Source organism: Aspergillus alliaceus (assembly GCF_009176365.1).
Source record: "Aspergillus alliaceus strain CBS 536.65 unplaced genomic scaffold BDW43scaffold_54, whole genome shotgun sequence".
Classification (NCBI taxonomy): domain Eukaryota; kingdom Fungi; phylum Ascomycota; class Eurotiomycetes; order Eurotiales; family Aspergillaceae; genus Aspergillus; species Aspergillus alliaceus.
This window is the reverse complement of record NW_022474737.1, coordinates 3383-20059: the sequence shown is the minus strand read 5'-3', so window position 1 is coordinate 20059 and position 16677 is coordinate 3383. Positions and strand designations below refer to the sequence as shown.

At 40.5% G+C, this 16677-nt stretch overlaps 3 protein-coding genes across 3 annotated transcripts; 1 reads left to right on the top strand and 2 right to left on the bottom strand.

The window, feature by feature from the left end:
• Nucleotides 1-19: 19 nt before the first annotated feature.
• Nucleotides 20-4672, bottom strand: BDW43DRAFT_288414 (exportin CRM1). Its single transcript, XM_032043279.1, has 11 exons — nucleotides 4228-4672; nucleotides 4072-4101; nucleotides 3929-4001; nucleotides 3805-3876; nucleotides 3037-3749; nucleotides 2200-2971; nucleotides 1679-2149; nucleotides 1375-1604; nucleotides 921-1299; nucleotides 694-865; nucleotides 20-634 (listed from the first exon to the last, which is right to left on the bottom strand). Exons 1-11 carry the CDS (start codon nucleotides 4291-4293, stop codon nucleotides 394-396), a joined length of 3219 nt encoding a protein of 1072 aa, XP_031896090.1. The 5' UTR covers nucleotides 4294-4672; the 3' UTR covers nucleotides 20-393.
• Nucleotides 4673-6206: 1534 nt separating this feature from the next.
• On the top strand, nucleotides 6207-9107 carry BDW43DRAFT_190534 (acetyltransferase). The gene is made up of 2 exons (XM_032039007.1): nucleotides 6207-7635; nucleotides 7701-9107. The coding sequence occupies exons 1-2, from the start codon at nucleotides 6750-6752 to the stop codon at nucleotides 8924-8926; spliced, it is 2112 nt and encodes a 703-aa protein (XP_031896089.1). The 5' UTR covers nucleotides 6207-6749; the 3' UTR covers nucleotides 8927-9107.
• A 385-nt stretch (nucleotides 9108-9492) lies between these two features.
• BDW43DRAFT_288407 (porphobilinogen synthase HEM2) lies at nucleotides 9493-11168 on the bottom strand. Its single transcript, XM_032043278.1, has 2 exons — nucleotides 10601-11168; nucleotides 9493-10515 (listed from the first exon to the last, which is right to left on the bottom strand). Exons 1-2 carry the CDS (start codon nucleotides 10817-10819, stop codon nucleotides 9613-9615), a joined length of 1122 nt encoding a protein of 373 aa, XP_031896088.1. The 5' UTR covers nucleotides 10820-11168; the 3' UTR covers nucleotides 9493-9612.
• Between the last annotated feature and the right edge of the window lie 5509 nt (nucleotides 11169-16677).

The window sequence follows — 16677 nt, the reverse complement described above, 5'->3', positions numbered from 1 at the left end:
ACTAGATAAAGACCTGACAAACAAATAGGCGCAGCGAATGGTTTACAATATGGTGAGAAACCTAGCCGTAGCAGCATAGAATAGCAACCACTAACCATAAAGTGGCTCAAAAATTGACCTGTCACTAAACGGCTAGAGATCCAAGATTGATTTCACATAAGAACCAGATACTAGAACAGAAGTGGGCAAGGAGAAGGCAAGGCGACGCCTACGGTTAAAAAGAAACACATTAATGTAGCGAGAAGGCAAGACAGACCTCAACCCTAATCAAAGCCCGTATAAGGTCCAGCCGTCCAGCTGGTCTCCCCCTGACAAAGTCCCTAACTTATTCGGATATTCCAGAGTCTCGGTGGACGGAGGCAGAGAAACCTCAGAACGCAATTCTTTGTCTAGTCATAGCTCATCCTCCTGGTCCATTTCAGATGGCTTCAGAAGGCCACCAACCTTCATTGCACGATCCCGCTCTGCAGCTTTGGCATCTCGCAGGGCCTGTTCTCTCTCTTCTGCATAGAGCTCTGCGTTGTCCCCAGCGAACTCCTTCAGCGAAATCAGAAAGTCCCGCAAATGGGTCTTAAATTTATTGAAATCATCGTTGAATGCAAACAGCCCGATAACAAACTGCTTGATTTGGATCCTGTGGCACGGTCAGCACATCTGAATTTGAAACCCAAAATTTAGCGAGATACACCATACTCCTGAAGATTTTTGAAGGCATTTTGCAGAAGGTTGGCAACATATTCTTGAAGAAAATCCTTATTCGAAGTTCCCAATGGCGCTTGTTCCGGGGCGTAAATGGGATCTTGCACCTTTCCAGATTCGACAAAGTAAAACATACGCGACAAGAGCATCGCCTGAGATTTAAATCCTGCAAAATAGTCAGTATCATCTTACCTTAAAAAGCTTAACAAGAATATACATACCGGCTTTATGGTCGCTATCGGTAAGCACGAAGAAAACGTCTTGCAGAATGGGAATGTAAAATTGGCGGAAAAAGATATTTGACGTTTGAGTATCTGTCTCGGCCATGTTGTTCATGAGCTCAAGGCACATGGTAAGACCCGTGTTCTCAACCTCACGGTTGTCGTGTTTACTAGCCCACATGCAAGAGTCGATTACGAATTTGAATTGCGTAGCGTCAAGTTTGAGTAGCGCAGGGAAGCAATATAAGTTAATTGCTTGGAGCAGCTTAAAGAACTGGACACGGTGCTCCGGATATTCGTGAAAGTCTTTGTTAATCATTTCTAGAGTGCATTCGAACACGCTCTCCATAATTAGCGGAACCTTGTCTTCCATCAAGTTCTAAGAACACGTCAGTTGAACATCCCAACTAAGCATATAGAAAGGGTCCTGATAGGCCACCAGAAGAGAACATACATGTAGTTTATGGATGATTGTTGTCATGACATTCAAGACCTCCGCTTCACGTGCATCAGGTACGTTACGATTATAGTCCACTAATACAGCCTCGAGCAGAGGCGGTACCATGTTCGCATTGACCATTTCCAAATCGTCCGCTTTCTGGACATAGGTATCGATGAGTTTGAGAATTTCTTTTTTGATTGTTCTGAGGCCTCGGACTTTGGGTGTTTTTGTCGCAATTTCTCCTGCAAACAATCAGCATTATCCGGACGGTAGAGGAGCTCCAGGGGGAGAGGGTGAGCAGAATCGGGAACATTACCATCATGCACAACAGCATCACTAATGAGCTGGCTGGATGCTCGAAACATATTTAACATGTCATGATAAATGCGTCCTAGCTGAGAGTAAAAATACGTGCCGATTGAAGAACAGGCGGCAACGTTCGTTTTCATGATATTGCCAATGATCTTAATGGTTTCTCCGTCTTGGAGGATCGATGGGTTTTGGTTCGCCTGGCCAATAATAGCATCCCAGGCGGAATTCGGCAATGACATCAAGTTCTCGATCAGTCGATCTTGAAGACCCTTTTGGCCCTGTGCAGAGATCATATAGCCACATGCTTCGTAAAAAGTATGGATCTGCTGCGGTGACAGGTCACAAGTAATTTTCCTCATGTTTCGAACGATTTCCTCAATGAATGGTTCGTTTTCTCCAGGCTGAAGGGCAACAAAATGGCGTCTGCATTTGTTAGCAATCTTTATAAAGGTGTCGCAAGCCATATCCTGAACACCTGTGGGTTGTTAGAAGAGATATATCTGATAAAATGGCCGGAGAACCGACCTTCATGCGTCTCATGCATAAATTCGAACAGTTTGTTGACAACTGTCTTCAAGAACTTCCAATGAGCCTTCAAAAAGCGAGGATATTGCCCCACAATGTACATAATGTTACTGGCTACAACAGCTTTGTTGTCTTTCCCGCGTTTCATTTCCGTCAGCCCCAGTAAATCTTTGATAACAGTGACAAGAAAGCGCTTCTCAGTTTCTTCGTTCATGGCTCCAGAGATTGACCCAATGGCCCAGCAAAGGGTATTGCAATTGGCCCATGACCATTCGGATCCATCAACCTGTTTAGCCAACTTCTCGATCATGATGTTCTCCGTATCAACAACGTCGAGATGTGTAAGATAAACCAAACACTCCCGAATTGTCTTGTACAGCTGAATTGTGTCGCTCTCTTTGACGAACTCGCGAACTATCTCGCCTTCGTCATTTTCCACAATCAAGACCTCCTCTGGGCGCACCATTTTCTCTATCATAACTGTACGCAAACTTGACAGAACTTCTTCATACTTGTGCTTGCGAAGAGGGTAATTGGCCAGAGTACTGGGATGCGGTGCACCGCCATTTGATAAGCCACTGACGCCCATGCTCACCAGAGGGTTGATATCGGTGATTGGAAGTTGCTGCATCTCCTCATAGAGCTCTTGCACGAGCCGCGTCCAATACTCAAGGCAGATCTTGAAAACCTCCCTATCATCAATCTGACTGATGCGAATGAGATAAAAGTGCGCATGAGTGAGGTAATCGCGATTGGGCAGCTTCTCAATAAGCTAGCGGGAAATAACATAGATAAGTATCATCGGTTCTGTCAACATTCATAGGTGCTGAGACTTACATTGAGATGAGCGCTGAAGAAACTGGAAAGAAAGAGCGCGAGATTGAGCACGAACTCTTGATCCCTCGAGTTACTCTTAGAATATGTCTGTTTCAAATCCATCGACAACGGAATTATCTTGGAAACGATCGTCAGTGTCTCTGTGAACATGTGTACCAATCTCTCGTCGTAATTATAGGGGTTGCCAATTTGCAACCCGCCAATCTCAGTGAGACACTTGAGGGTTACATTGCGGAACTCGGGGACGTCCAAAAATCGAGTCAGGAGGGTATTTATGATAGGTGTCTCAAAGATATACCCCAGCGGAATCCAGTTCAAAAAGCGTAGGAGAGTTTCCAGTGTGGCTTTGATCAGGCTCGGTTGATTTGCGGTGTTGAGCACTTCGGAGCACAGCTGAAAGATTGAGGAAAACTCCTGTGTCATGGATGTCTTGAGGTTCCTTGCTTTTACAGAAGTCATCTGGTCTTGAGAGAAGTCGAAGACTTCCTCCGATAATAAGCGAAGGATCGCCATATTATTCTCGCAAATGGATAGGCTTGTATGGCAGGATGAGATGATTTCATTGATAAAAGTTGGCCAATTGTGTGGCCATTCTTGTTTCAATATAGAAACAAGAACGAGGTTAAGTTTGTTCAAGAACGCTCGCTCGCTCCTTAATTTTTCTTCCGAGCTAGAATTTTCGATGATAAAGTTGACAATGAAATTCCGGATACCTGAAAACGTCAGACAAGTACATTCAAGCACATTCGAATCCCCGCAAAGGATTACCTAGGCATTGTTCTCTCGGTAAAACCTTCCATCGGGTCATAATTACATCGTCGAGAACTTGGAGAGCGAGATCTATTAAGGTCAGCACAATTCCAAGCAATAAGATTGAGGGTCGATCTCGCACATTTGGTTTGTGGATACGATGACTCTTGGAGAATATTTCCTACGATTAACCAGGCGTCTGGATTTTGCTTAAACTGGAGATCCAAAATAGGTCAGACTGCCCCTTTTCCTGCTGCATTCATCAATGGTTCTTCCTCGACTCACTTCTGTCAATGTCTGCTGGGCTTGTTTTTGCTGTGTTTTGCAGGTATATCATTAGCGGTCTGCATCATCGCACAGGGACTAAAAGGAAGATAAATACTAGAGGGAGAACGGGGAAGGCTGATGAAGAGGGAAAGACAAAATTTTTCGGGCACACACCAGGTCTCCTTTGCCTTCATAAAAGGCTCGGACAGTATTGTCCAACTCCTGTATTGATACTGACATTCCGCTCCAGAAGCTGGCGACACGGCCTTTTTGCACGGCTCTTTGACGCGTCCCAAATTCGGGAAGGACGAGGTGGTAGGTAGCAAAGATTTCAAGGTTACTGTAGTAGAGCCTGCGAGTAAAAAGACAGGTACAGAGTAAAGCAAATGCGTGGAATGTTTGGTGGGGTCGAGGCTCTCTTGGAGGGGTTGGCCGGAAGTAAACTGCTCAGAGCAAACTACGTCGGACGATAGACAAAATGCCTAGAGAGGTAAAGTGGGGCTGTATGGCTCAGCTTCAGGGTTAAATACCAGACAAGGCTGTGAAAGATATTCCCAATGAAGAGCGGAGGGAGGGGAAAATACTGTGTAGAGTTAAACTTACTGGCGGTGTGAACAGCACGTTGCTCAGTTGTTGGAACTCTATCGGGTTAACTAATTAGCAGGTACAGTTAGTTGGTTACATCCAAATGTGATTAGTCAGCAACTTGTCAAGGACTTGAGTAAATATATCTAAATGTTAGATGACATGACATCCCTTACAACCTTGTACAATACAAAAAGTAATTAACACTTTGACTAACCAAGTAGAAGCTGCGTGAGATGGATTCATCAAGGTATAAACGTGTGTGCGGAGCAGCGTACGACCACGAGTTTTTATTAAAGCTAGACACAACAACTCGCTTGTTATTCGTACAATCGAGATGCTTTTTAAATTGCAGTTGCTTGGTACGACTAGGTCCTGTTAGAATGGCCATTGTCGACCAGTTATATTATTAATTATTTAGTTCTCTGCCTACTAGTAATGGTATCAATTCCCAGATGAGTGAGGGTTATTGTCAGGTCAGGTCCCGTAACCGCGCCTATAGTCTAGCGCCAATAGCGAATATCTTTGGGAAGAAGGGCTTCTTAAGCGACCAAACTAAGCGGGAAATGCCTCTTACTGTGTCACCACACTAGGTATTCACCTTGCAGGTCAAGTTGACCCACTTCACTCTACGCCGTGCCGCGCTTCCCTCGCGCGGATAGAGCGAACGGCAGCAAGCCATTGGAATCCAAGCGAGTCCTAGCCCCCCTAACCGTGGGTGGCGTGTCGTCTGAGCGCGCCATCACTCGCAAGTATGTGACCTAAAGACCCATGTTAGACTAACAGAAGGGCTGCCATAGCCAATCATTTACCCTAGGCGGCCATGGCAGGATGGCCGATCGCGCGTTAACTTCAACACCCCTTCTCATCAGCCAGCTGGCAGCCGCATTCCTGCCTTGAAGCAAGTAGGGGCGTGAGCTAACACATTGGCCTACTTCTTCCCTTCCCTCTTGACTTTGGTTCAAATTTCGAGAGAGCGCTTTTCCTCCGAGGTCAATCTCTATTGGATTGTAGTTGTCTCTCATCTTGACTTCCTCCCCCTCCTCTCCCTGTTTTTTCTATTTTATTTTTGTTTTTTACCCGCTTCTTACAGAGAAAATGAAATGTGATACTACAACTCGCTACATTCAGTCATTGCCAGCCTAGTTATCGCTTACCTACCCTCCTAGGTCTCTTCCACTACTCTACCAATACGGGCCACTATTCCCCTCTCTATTTCTTCCTCTCCCCCCTCTTCGTGAACCCTAAGGGTACCTTTGTCATTTATACTTCCTCTTTTTTTCTTATCCTTTTTTTTATTTCCCTCTTTTTTGATTTAGGTTTTTTATCTAGTCTTATGTTTTGCAGTCTTACCCCAACAAGTATCACTACCGCCACAATTCCCACATCTACCATCATATTCGTACTGTCATTACTACTGCCTCTTCATGTCTTCTCATTCCTAGGACTGTATATGTTCATCTTAGTAGATTCTTGTACCTCATAAGTTCTCGGCACTGAATACTTCTTTCCCTAACGTCTTAGCCTGTCCCCTCCAGAAGCGAGCAACATCTTTCGTCATCACGGTATTATATTTTTTTCCACAAATTTCCTTCTCTAATCCCCCTACCTACCTTGTGTCTTTAGTATTCAGTCCCAGTTTGCTAATACCACCTATCACTTGAACGATCTCTCCGGAAACAGCCCTACAGAGCACACCTTGGAATCAGTGCATCACCTCGGGATAGCCGTACAGGACAGTCAATACATTGTGTCTAAAATTCTCCCTACTGGATACATTTTATCCTTCGTTCCTTTTATCTTCCAACGGCCTCGAAGAGTGAACGTGCGCACGAGGTAGTCTCTACGTCGTCGATTTATGCAACATATTCCGATTCTAGCTCTACTTGACGGCGCGCAAGGTGGAATAGTGCTTCTTGGGCGACACGTTAATTGTCCGCATTCCTCCTGTGTGACTTTAGTTCACAAAACCGGTGCGCACGAGGAACTGCGAAAGATCAATAGAATAACCATCCACTCCGTGCTGGAAAATAGGTGGTGGTAGCTCGACAGCCTCTATTAAAAAGCCACTACCAATTTCACGTCGAATCCCTACAACAACCGCTTGTACCATGACTGCCGTCGCGTCCGCCTCAATGATAAACGAACATGAATCGGAGGAGTCCAGGGCAGATCACAGTCCTTCCCGCTTTACAGCAGTGAATGGAAAGGACCCTTTGGTATCTAGCACGCCAGCCTCTATCTCTGCGGTCCCCGGCCTAGCAAATGCCGACGAGGACTCCCGGGAACTCTCTGAGCAATGGGGAAAAAGCGGTTACGATGATACAATATCCCGATCTGAGGAGCAAGTCCGTGAGAATGGGAATCTCAAAGACGATCAAGAGGATCAACAATCGCAACGATCTCCCTCACAATGCGCCATATCGCTCATTAGCAGAAACAAGCGCAAGAGGTCAGGATCCGATACTCATGAAGACAACGCTTATTCCACCCATAAAAGTCCGAAGAGCCCAACCTCTCATCCAGACGATATTGCAGATCTAAATGCACGTCCATGTACCTCCAACGGGAGCGCATCATCTCAAACCGACCATGAATTCAAGAACACGCCCCCTGCAATGAACTCCAAGCCAGAGGGAAGTGAGGATTCGCGGACATCGGCAAACACTACATGGCATGAGTACGACGCTCAGTTAGTCAATCAAGCACAACGTGCGCAACAGATCGACGCGTCAGACGCCCAATTGGCGGAGGCACTCCAACGCGAGGCTCAAGGACATGATGCAGCTCAAAAGAACTGGAGTACGGTTGGTCGCTCGACAGGAGTGCCCGCACAGAATGAGCAGACTTCATCGTTGTCTGGGTTTCCTCAGGATCGATCACAAAACGCTGTGCAAGTAGCACCAAAGAGAAAACGTGTTTTTAGCAACAGGACTAAAACTGGCTGTATGACTTGCCGAAGGAGAAAGAAGAAATGCGATGAACAACACCCTGCATGTAAGTGCGAGCTGGGCCAAACTTTCCGTCGATTGTGTTTGTGCCTTAATCTGACCTCATCGTAGGCAACAATTGCATCAGGGGCGGTTTCCTCTGTGAGGGCTATTCTTCACGAAGCACATGGCAGAAGCCGTCGAGCGCAAAAACACCAGTTCCCTTGCAATCGAAGGAGGGCTATACCGACATCAGTGGCCAATACGTACATGACATCAGTCAACAACATGATCGGCAACAAAATTTGACTGAACAACTTGAAGCGGGGAAGATGCGGCCCATTATTGTTGATGATAATGACCGATCTGCTACACAATTCAACAATTCAAGCCCAACAGGTGTTGGTTCCAATCGTGGTTCATGGTCCAAACGGTCCTGGCCAAATACAAGCCACTCGACATATATAACAGATCATATCACGAAATCTGACTATCGAGACGTTCCGTCTATCCATGAGCTACCCCGCGAGAGTCATCCGAAGGCTGATTATCCGATTGTGCCACCGATCCGGGAGCTATCACACGGTGCTGCTCATGGTAAACCTGGGGTCTCACTTTTCCAAGGAGGAATCGACCAGCGGCCAGCTCTCGCTGGTAACATGGATACCAACAGTCCGCAGGCTCAGGCACGGATGGCTCTGAGCATTGAGCATCAGTTGTCTGCACGCACTGTTTCTGGCGAGGATACAGAAAAGGACAAAATGATACGTGGCGAACTCTATCGCCCCTTCGATATTCATCTTGTGGAAGAGAGAGAGCGATGCAAAGCCGCGTTGTGGCGGTTCAATAATGCCTGCAACCCTGTTTCTGGGTTAAGCACTAAGGAGCAGAATCGTCTCCTGAAAGAAATTTTAGTACCACCTGCTTCAGCGGTTAGTTCGCCCTCAGGGGTCGCCTCTCCTCGCCCAACGGGTTCCATCGGCCAAGGTGCTGTAGTTGAAGCACCTTTCCAATGCCACTATGGCTACAACGTTCATATTGGTGAGGATGTGATGATATCCGAGAGTTGTTTATTCGTCGATGATTGTCCTATCACTATCGGCGCCCACACATGGATCGGCCCTAGGGTGACTATTCTCAGTTCAATGGCCCATGCAAATATGCAGGAGCGTAAAGGATCTCAAAGCCGTTACCAAGGGCGCCCAGTTGCAATTGAAGAGGATTGCTACGTTGGTGCCGGCTGCACAATCTACCCTGGTGTTCGTCTTCGACGTGGAGCCTATGTTGCACCAGGTGAAGTTGTCAAATCCGACATTGTAGCTTATGGTTTTCAGGGCCTCAAACCTAGCTACATGTAAGAAAGCCTTCATCGCACTGCATTATATGGCGGCGTCATTTAAGGTTCGCGATACATACAAACTACTAGGCTTGTATTTTTGCAACTTAAGATGCTGGCCATACATGCACTACCGCTATCGTCCTCATTGTGTAAATTATTCTTTCACATCCATTTGCCTGGTCCCCCATCTTATTTGGAAAGCATCCACCTTGTACTACTCATCTTTTTCCTTCTAGGACCAATACTCTGACCGGCTCAGAAAACATGGTCCACGATGTATGTACGCAGGGCGTCACGGTTTCTCTTCTTATTCGAGCCACCTATTGGTATATAATTCATATTTCGCTCTGTTAAGATTTATTCTATTTTTCCCTGTTCGTATCATATATGTTGGACATGATTGATGTGATAAGTTGAATTAATGTCTGTATGCTTATAAGTATTCATTGCCGCGCCACCACATTCTCGACCCCATCAATATTTATTATATATTGGTGGCTTTGTATCTTTACTTATAAAATAATCAAACTACATATTGTGCTATGGCTTGATATCATATTGAATGAGTAACTTTGCTTCAGATAACACTCACAGAATCTAGCTTCTTTTTTCTTTGTAGTTCAATCAATGGCTTTTTTAAGTTTGACATTTGTCCGGTAGTTATCGTGGCCATGGTTCTATCACAATCCATGCCGCCAGTTCATTCTAAAGCCAATCCAAGAAATCAGGGACGAAATAGCTCACTATAATCCCAGCACCAGCCCGTAAAATCCCTTCGGTACTTTCAAAAGCCATTGACTTCAAGTCGAAGACGCCCGCCTTGGCGCCCGCGTGTATCATAGCATATTCACCACTAACTTGATAAGCAGCGATGGGAATATCCTGGGCAAGCTCTTTTGCGTCTCTGATAATATCGAGGTAGCTGCTTGCCGGCTTTACCATTATGATGTCTGCCCCTTCACTTATATCTCTCTGTATGGCGCGTCGAGCAAGCCCACGGCCTCCTGGTGGTAGCTGATAGCATCTGCGGTCCCCGAAAGATGGACAAGAGCCCGCTGCATCGCGGAAAGGCCCGTACAGGCACCCACTAAACTTGGCACTGTAGGACATCAGGAGGACACGGTGGGCCATCCCAGCTTCGATAAGTTTCAATTTAATAGCACGCACTCTCCCATCATTCATATCGGATGGTGCGACACAGTGGGCTCCAGCAGCAGCATAAGCCAGAGCAACATCCGAGATCCGATCCACAGATTGCGTGTTATCAAGGGTTCCATCTTCTCTAAGTATCCCACAGTGGCCGTGCGATGTATATTCACAAAGACACACATCTGTCACAACATAGAGTTGAGGGAATCGTGACCTGAGCAGGCGAATAGCTTGAACTACTGGCCCAGAGGGATCATCTGCAGCTGTACCCAGTGCATCCTTTGCAGATGGGTGTAATGGGACCCCAAACAGGATGACTGAACGTAGCCCTTTGTGGACTAGGGGCTTCAGAAAGGTAACTAGACGGTTCAATCCTCGACGGTGCTGACCGGGGAGAGAAGGGATAGGCGTCTCTTCATCAGGATTATCGGTAATGAAGAGGGGATAAATAAGCATTTCCTATCGCACGGGGTTAAAACGGCTGGATAAAGGGAGAAAACTGAGAAAAGTAGATGAAAAAAGGAGATGAAGGGGGAGTGCGAACCTTGGTCAATTGCCTTTCAGCTTGCCATGATCTGCTCAGCGGATGGCTATAACCGGAATGAAGTTGACTGGAAATATCACCAGATATGCTAACACTTGTGGCAGCTGTACTTGTATATGAGCGTGCAGTAACTTGTGATCGGACATGGGATATTTGGGAGCTTCGTTCATCATGTGAGTCTCTGAAGGCAAGATCAGAGACGAGGTTAGAAAATGACATGGTGGCGATGGGTGCCGCGAAGTATAAAGGGGGACACCTGTGTCTATCCTAAACCACTTGCTAGGTAGGTACCAGTCACTGGGATGAGATGAGGTTGATAGTCAACGATCAGTCTGGCGAGTGTCAAGGTGCACTCTCTGCGATGCTTGGTCTGGCAAGGATAGGTTGTATAGCAACAGTAGAAGCGAGTTTATTATAGATTGAGGTCTCGAGGCGCTACGTACGGATAAGATCGGTGGTTCAGAAAATGTTCTTCAGATCTTCGGAGTTATAGCCGAGGGATACCATGATCTGTCTGGGTAAATCGCTGGATGTGTAAGACAATTGTCGAAGGTTACCATTGGCTAAGTGAAGAGGGTAGTGTGTACTGTATGGGGTACTATCACGTATGTACATTCTATTCTACGTACTGTGTACTGTGTGTACTCCACCCCGGTCCTTCCCTCATCATATTATCTTAACGCCTGATTACTTTATTATAAGGCCAAAGACTTACAGTTTACATGATCTATTTTATATATGCTCGTACGGAGTACGGCCCTTAATTAGTTGATACATGATGTTACGTGGTATTTTATCGGAAGCGTAATGAATCAGTACCTCCTGTACGTATAGCCACAGAACATAGCATTCGTGGTCCTACTCCCCAGCCGTACCTGTACATATACACATGTACAGGGGTCTGCTAGAGGTTATTAGTCGATTTTCCGATCACCTGATATGTGTTACGCCTGGGTATTCGGGCTAGAGCTCCGCGACCAGTTAGCTGCGCTTGCGTAGCGAGGGCCAAACGAGAGTCAGAATCCACTGAGACTCGATAACAAAGGTGCCGTGAGGGTGACCTAATCCAAGGTCCAGTTCTGGTGCGATAACTAATCCGTGAATGGCTCAAGTCCAAAAGATTAGGCCTACAAAATATATATATATATGTTACGCCTGGGTATTCGGGCAAGAGCTCTGTGGGTAGTTAGTTGTTCTTGTGTAGCGAGAGTCAAACCTGAACGATGAATCTGATATGATTCTGTGGCAAGAGACGATAGTTCCGATGAGGTGACCTAATCCAAGATCTGAATAATATACAATAATATCCCGTGGATAGCTCAATGTTACAGACCCTTGTCTAGTGCACTTATCGGACGCAGGATCAGACGGCAGAACCAGTGACACAACAGTCAGGGAACTAGACACTAGCGCCAGGAAAGGAAAAGCACCAAGGAACATCTACTTATGTGAGTAACTATTGTATATAGATTATATGATCAAGAATATATTACTAATAAGCTATATTATGGCAGCACTATAATCAGAATATGTCAGTAACATAATATAATATACCGGCAACATAATATATTGTGACAGTAATATAAGAGACAGGAATATATAAAGTCACTTACTTATATACTTAGTTTAGTTCTTTATGATTAATTTAAATTATTACTTAAAATATATTTTCAGAATTAAGTTAGTAATTAACTTATTTACACTTCCTTAACTACTAAGTATATATATTTAGTAGGCCTGGCCTTTTAGACTTAAGCTATTTATAGACAGTACTATAGTCTATATATTATTAGACCTTGGATTAGATTATCTTATCAGACTCTAGATAGGATTATACTTAGAACTATTGTTATTTATAGTTACAGAATTATATTGGATTTATTATTTAAGATTAGTCTCTATATTATATAAGGTAGCTAACACTTATAGAGCTTTTAGCTAAATATCTAGATATAATATATTAATTACTAGTCTATATAAGTTAAGTCTTGTATAAAGTTAAAACACTATGATATTATTACGCCTGGGTATTCGGGCAAGAGTTCTATAAGTGTTAGCTGCCTTGCGTTGCGGTACTACTATATCTAAACAATGAACCTGAAGTGATTCCCAATACAATCCTATCCAGGATTCAGCAGTATAATCTAATCTAAGGTCTGATGACGTGCAACAATGTTCCGAAGGTAACTCTAGTCCAAAAGACCAGGCCTATTAAGTGTGACGGCCGATCAATATGATGATATATTGGTGCTATCCTATCTAGAATTTCAAGCGTGAGGGGAAAGAGAAGGAAATGTTGTGGAGAAACACAAGATGTGTGAGAGGAAATAGCACGCTATGTACAAACAGCGCAAACACTGATGAATTTGTCACATTATCTCTTCTTCTAGGCCTGACTGCCCTCAGTCAGGGGTATATTGTCTTCTGGATGGTCTTTAATAAATTAATCCTTCTCAGAAGCTTTAATCTATAGAGCTAAACATTTTGGAGGTCCTGGGCAGTTAGGATTCTTGTTATAGTAATTATGGAGTAAGAATACTATATTTTTAAAATCCCCTGCAGGATATTATATCTAATCAGCATTATTAGAGTCAAGTTATTTAGTATAATAAGCAAGGTATTCTAGGTATATACAGCTCGCGAGTATCTCCTCTACTTCCCACTTAGTATAGTTATTTACCTGGATTAACTCCAGGGTATTCTGGATCTATCTTAATAAGAAATCAGTTTTCACTCTATAGTATAGCTTCTCAGGGTAGAAGACAGGATATATACAGATATTCTCTAGAAGTAAGATCTTAAATAAATAACCTATCTTCTTAACTATTAGCACTGGGCTATACTTAGACTTGTTAGGCCCGCGGGTTGGGCCGGGTTTTTCAGGTTTTGCAACCCAGCCTGTTGGGTTTGGGCCGGGTCAAGATAGTATACAAACCACCCATGGGTCAAAATATATATATGTGAACCACCCGCAGGAGCCCACAGCTGTAGATCCTTTCCTAGTAGAGCAATAATTTATATTCTTGATAGAATACAGTCTCTTAATACTGTAATTTATTTATATCACTGTAGGTAAATAATATATTTACTATATTTTATATCTTGGCAACCCGCGGGTTAACCCGTTGACCCATGGGCTGGAGTAGTCAATAACCCGGCCCGGTATGGACTTTCGTATACATAAACCCAGCCCATTACTTGGCGGGTTGGGCCGGGTTGGGCCGGGTTTCGTGGGCTGGGCCTAACAAGTCTAGGCTATACTATTCTTTAGCAAGTTTTCAGAATAGCTATTTCTAGTACTAATTTTATGCATCCATAAATATCTTATCTTTTATCTGAAAATTAATCAGTTAATAATAGTGGTTTGCTTAATATATCTGTTATTTCTAAGCACATTGTATATTAGTATAAGTAAAATCCTAAACTTACTTTATTTTCTCTATAAAAGCTTGAACTTGTTCACGAGTCATGGTAGTTAATCTAGAAGTCTATAGAGAGATCTAGTTAAATAAGATATAAGACTCATAGCCATATTCTATTATAAATAAAGATAAACCAGTAATTTTATATAGCAGCACTATAGTAGTAAAGTCAATCAGCAATAGCAGTTCTGACTAGTTATTCTGGAAATAACTAATAAACAGAATTAGCTGCTATACAGTATATTAATTAATAATTTCTATCTATCTATCTATCTGTAAATAATATATAGTAGAGAGCTTTAGCTTTACCTACAGAATTCTATAGAATTTATTCTAGAAATTAGTAATAAACTATCTTCCTTAGTCTAATATAATTATATCTAGCAGTTTAGTTTAAAAGTAGATTTATTTAATAAAGAGCTTTGCCATCTCCTGTAAGATAGTTATTTTAAAATATAAAATAGAGATAGTATACTTATTTAAATAATCTACTATTATAAAAACTATATTATATCCATGTCAGTCCTTGGAAAAGATACAGAAATCTATAGAAATATACTGCCAGGGATACTTAAAAATAGAAAGAGATTATAGCAGCCCTAGAAATAGATTATAGTAATTATTCTTATACTTATAGATTAAGCAGTTATCTATATAATATTTAATATTATAACTCCAGATATCCCAGTAATAATAGTACTTGACCAGGCCAAGTATCTTAATATATCCAGAGTATACAGTAGAAGATTACTAATAGATTTTATTTAGTAAGTATATTTATAAATCTCTATTCTCCAGTATTACTAGACAGTTATAGAATAGTAGAAGATTATTTTCTAGAATATATTTTTATTTATTCTGATAGATAAGGTCTTATAGAGTTACTAGTAAGTTATAGATATAGTTTACTGTAAATATATAATTAACTATCTAGAGTATATTCTATACTAAGATAATCTCTATATTCTTAGAGATAGAAAATATCCTAGATTTAAGCTATTTTAATTTAAGTAGAATCTACTTTTAATACTGATCTATTAGTAAACTATTACTTTTTTAGTAGATTAGTATATCTATAAGAGTATTTTGCTTTTCAGAATAATATTTAATAATAAAGTAATATTAGAAGAGAATCTTATTCTAATAAGTCTAATATATATTTAGTTACTTAGTTATTATAAAATATTTAAAAATATAATAGTTAATAAGAATCCTAAAATAGTCTCTTCTCTATAAGCTCTTAAGCTTAAGCTATTATTTCTTTAGAGCTTAAATAATAGCTAATATTTCTTTATTATAGATATTATAGTTATACTCTATAGTTAATATAGTCTTTAAAAAATAGATAATTAGATATTATTTATTAGTAATTAACTATAAGAGTACTCCAGTAATAATTTTATTTATAATATCAGTCTCTATATAAGTAGATAGAATAGGATTATAGTATATAAGTACAGGAACTAATATTAAAGCTTATTTTAAGATTTTAAATATTTTCTAGCAGACTATATTCTATATAAAGATAATATCTTTCTAGATAAGCCTAGTTAATACTTTTATAATCTAACTATAGACTTTTATAAATTATTAATAGAAATTATAAAATTCTAAGAATAATTAGACTCTATAAATAGTTATAAGAGTCTACTATTTAAGAATAATAATAATCTTAATAGAATCTATACAGATTCTATCTATAATAATAATAAAGTCCAGAAATTTGGTTCTTATAATATAAAACTTATATTTATAGATTATAGTATAAAGATCTATAACTTATAATTATTCTAATACTTAATAAATATAAAGCTTATATTCTGTCTTATTCTTACTATAGATAAAGATATTATTAATATAGATAGTAATAAACTTATTAAGAAAATCTATAAGTACTTTATTAATTAGATACTAAAATATAGTAAAACTATTAGTAAGTCTAAAAGATAGAACTTAATATTTAAAAATATTATAGTAAATATAAAATATAGTAAGATTCTTAGATTCAGAATCTATATAGATATAGTAAAATCTCTAATAAATATTTAGTTTTAAAAAAATCTTTATATACTTAAGATAATCTATTATTTTATTAATAAGTAAAATAGAATAGAGATCTTTTCTTATTAAGATATTTAACTTATAGTAATCTATATAGAAATATAGTTTCTCTCCAGGTTTCTTTACTATAAGAATAGATAAAGTATATAATACTGTACTGGATATAATAAATTTTTTTTTTAAGTTATTTATAATATAGTCTCTAGCAGTCTTAAGTTCTTTAATAATTATTTTATAAAGAGAAGTAATTTCTACAGGTTTCTCTTCTTTAAGCTAGATCTTATAATTATAGAGATATAAAGAAAATAAGATATTAGAGTTTTTCTTTAAAAAGATATTAATTAAGTTATAATACTATATTAATAAGATTTTTTTAATTTTCTTCTTTTTTAAAATCTCTATTACTAAGATAGTTCTATTAGTAATTGCCTTTTTAATAGTATTTAATAATATAATAAAGATTTTAATTTTAGGATTCTTTAAGTATCTATAGAATCCAGCAGCTTTAATTATTATAATCTAAATATAAATAAAAGTAAGCTTATTTAGTAACTTTTTATTTATTTATTTAATCTAATAATTAAAACTCTTTCT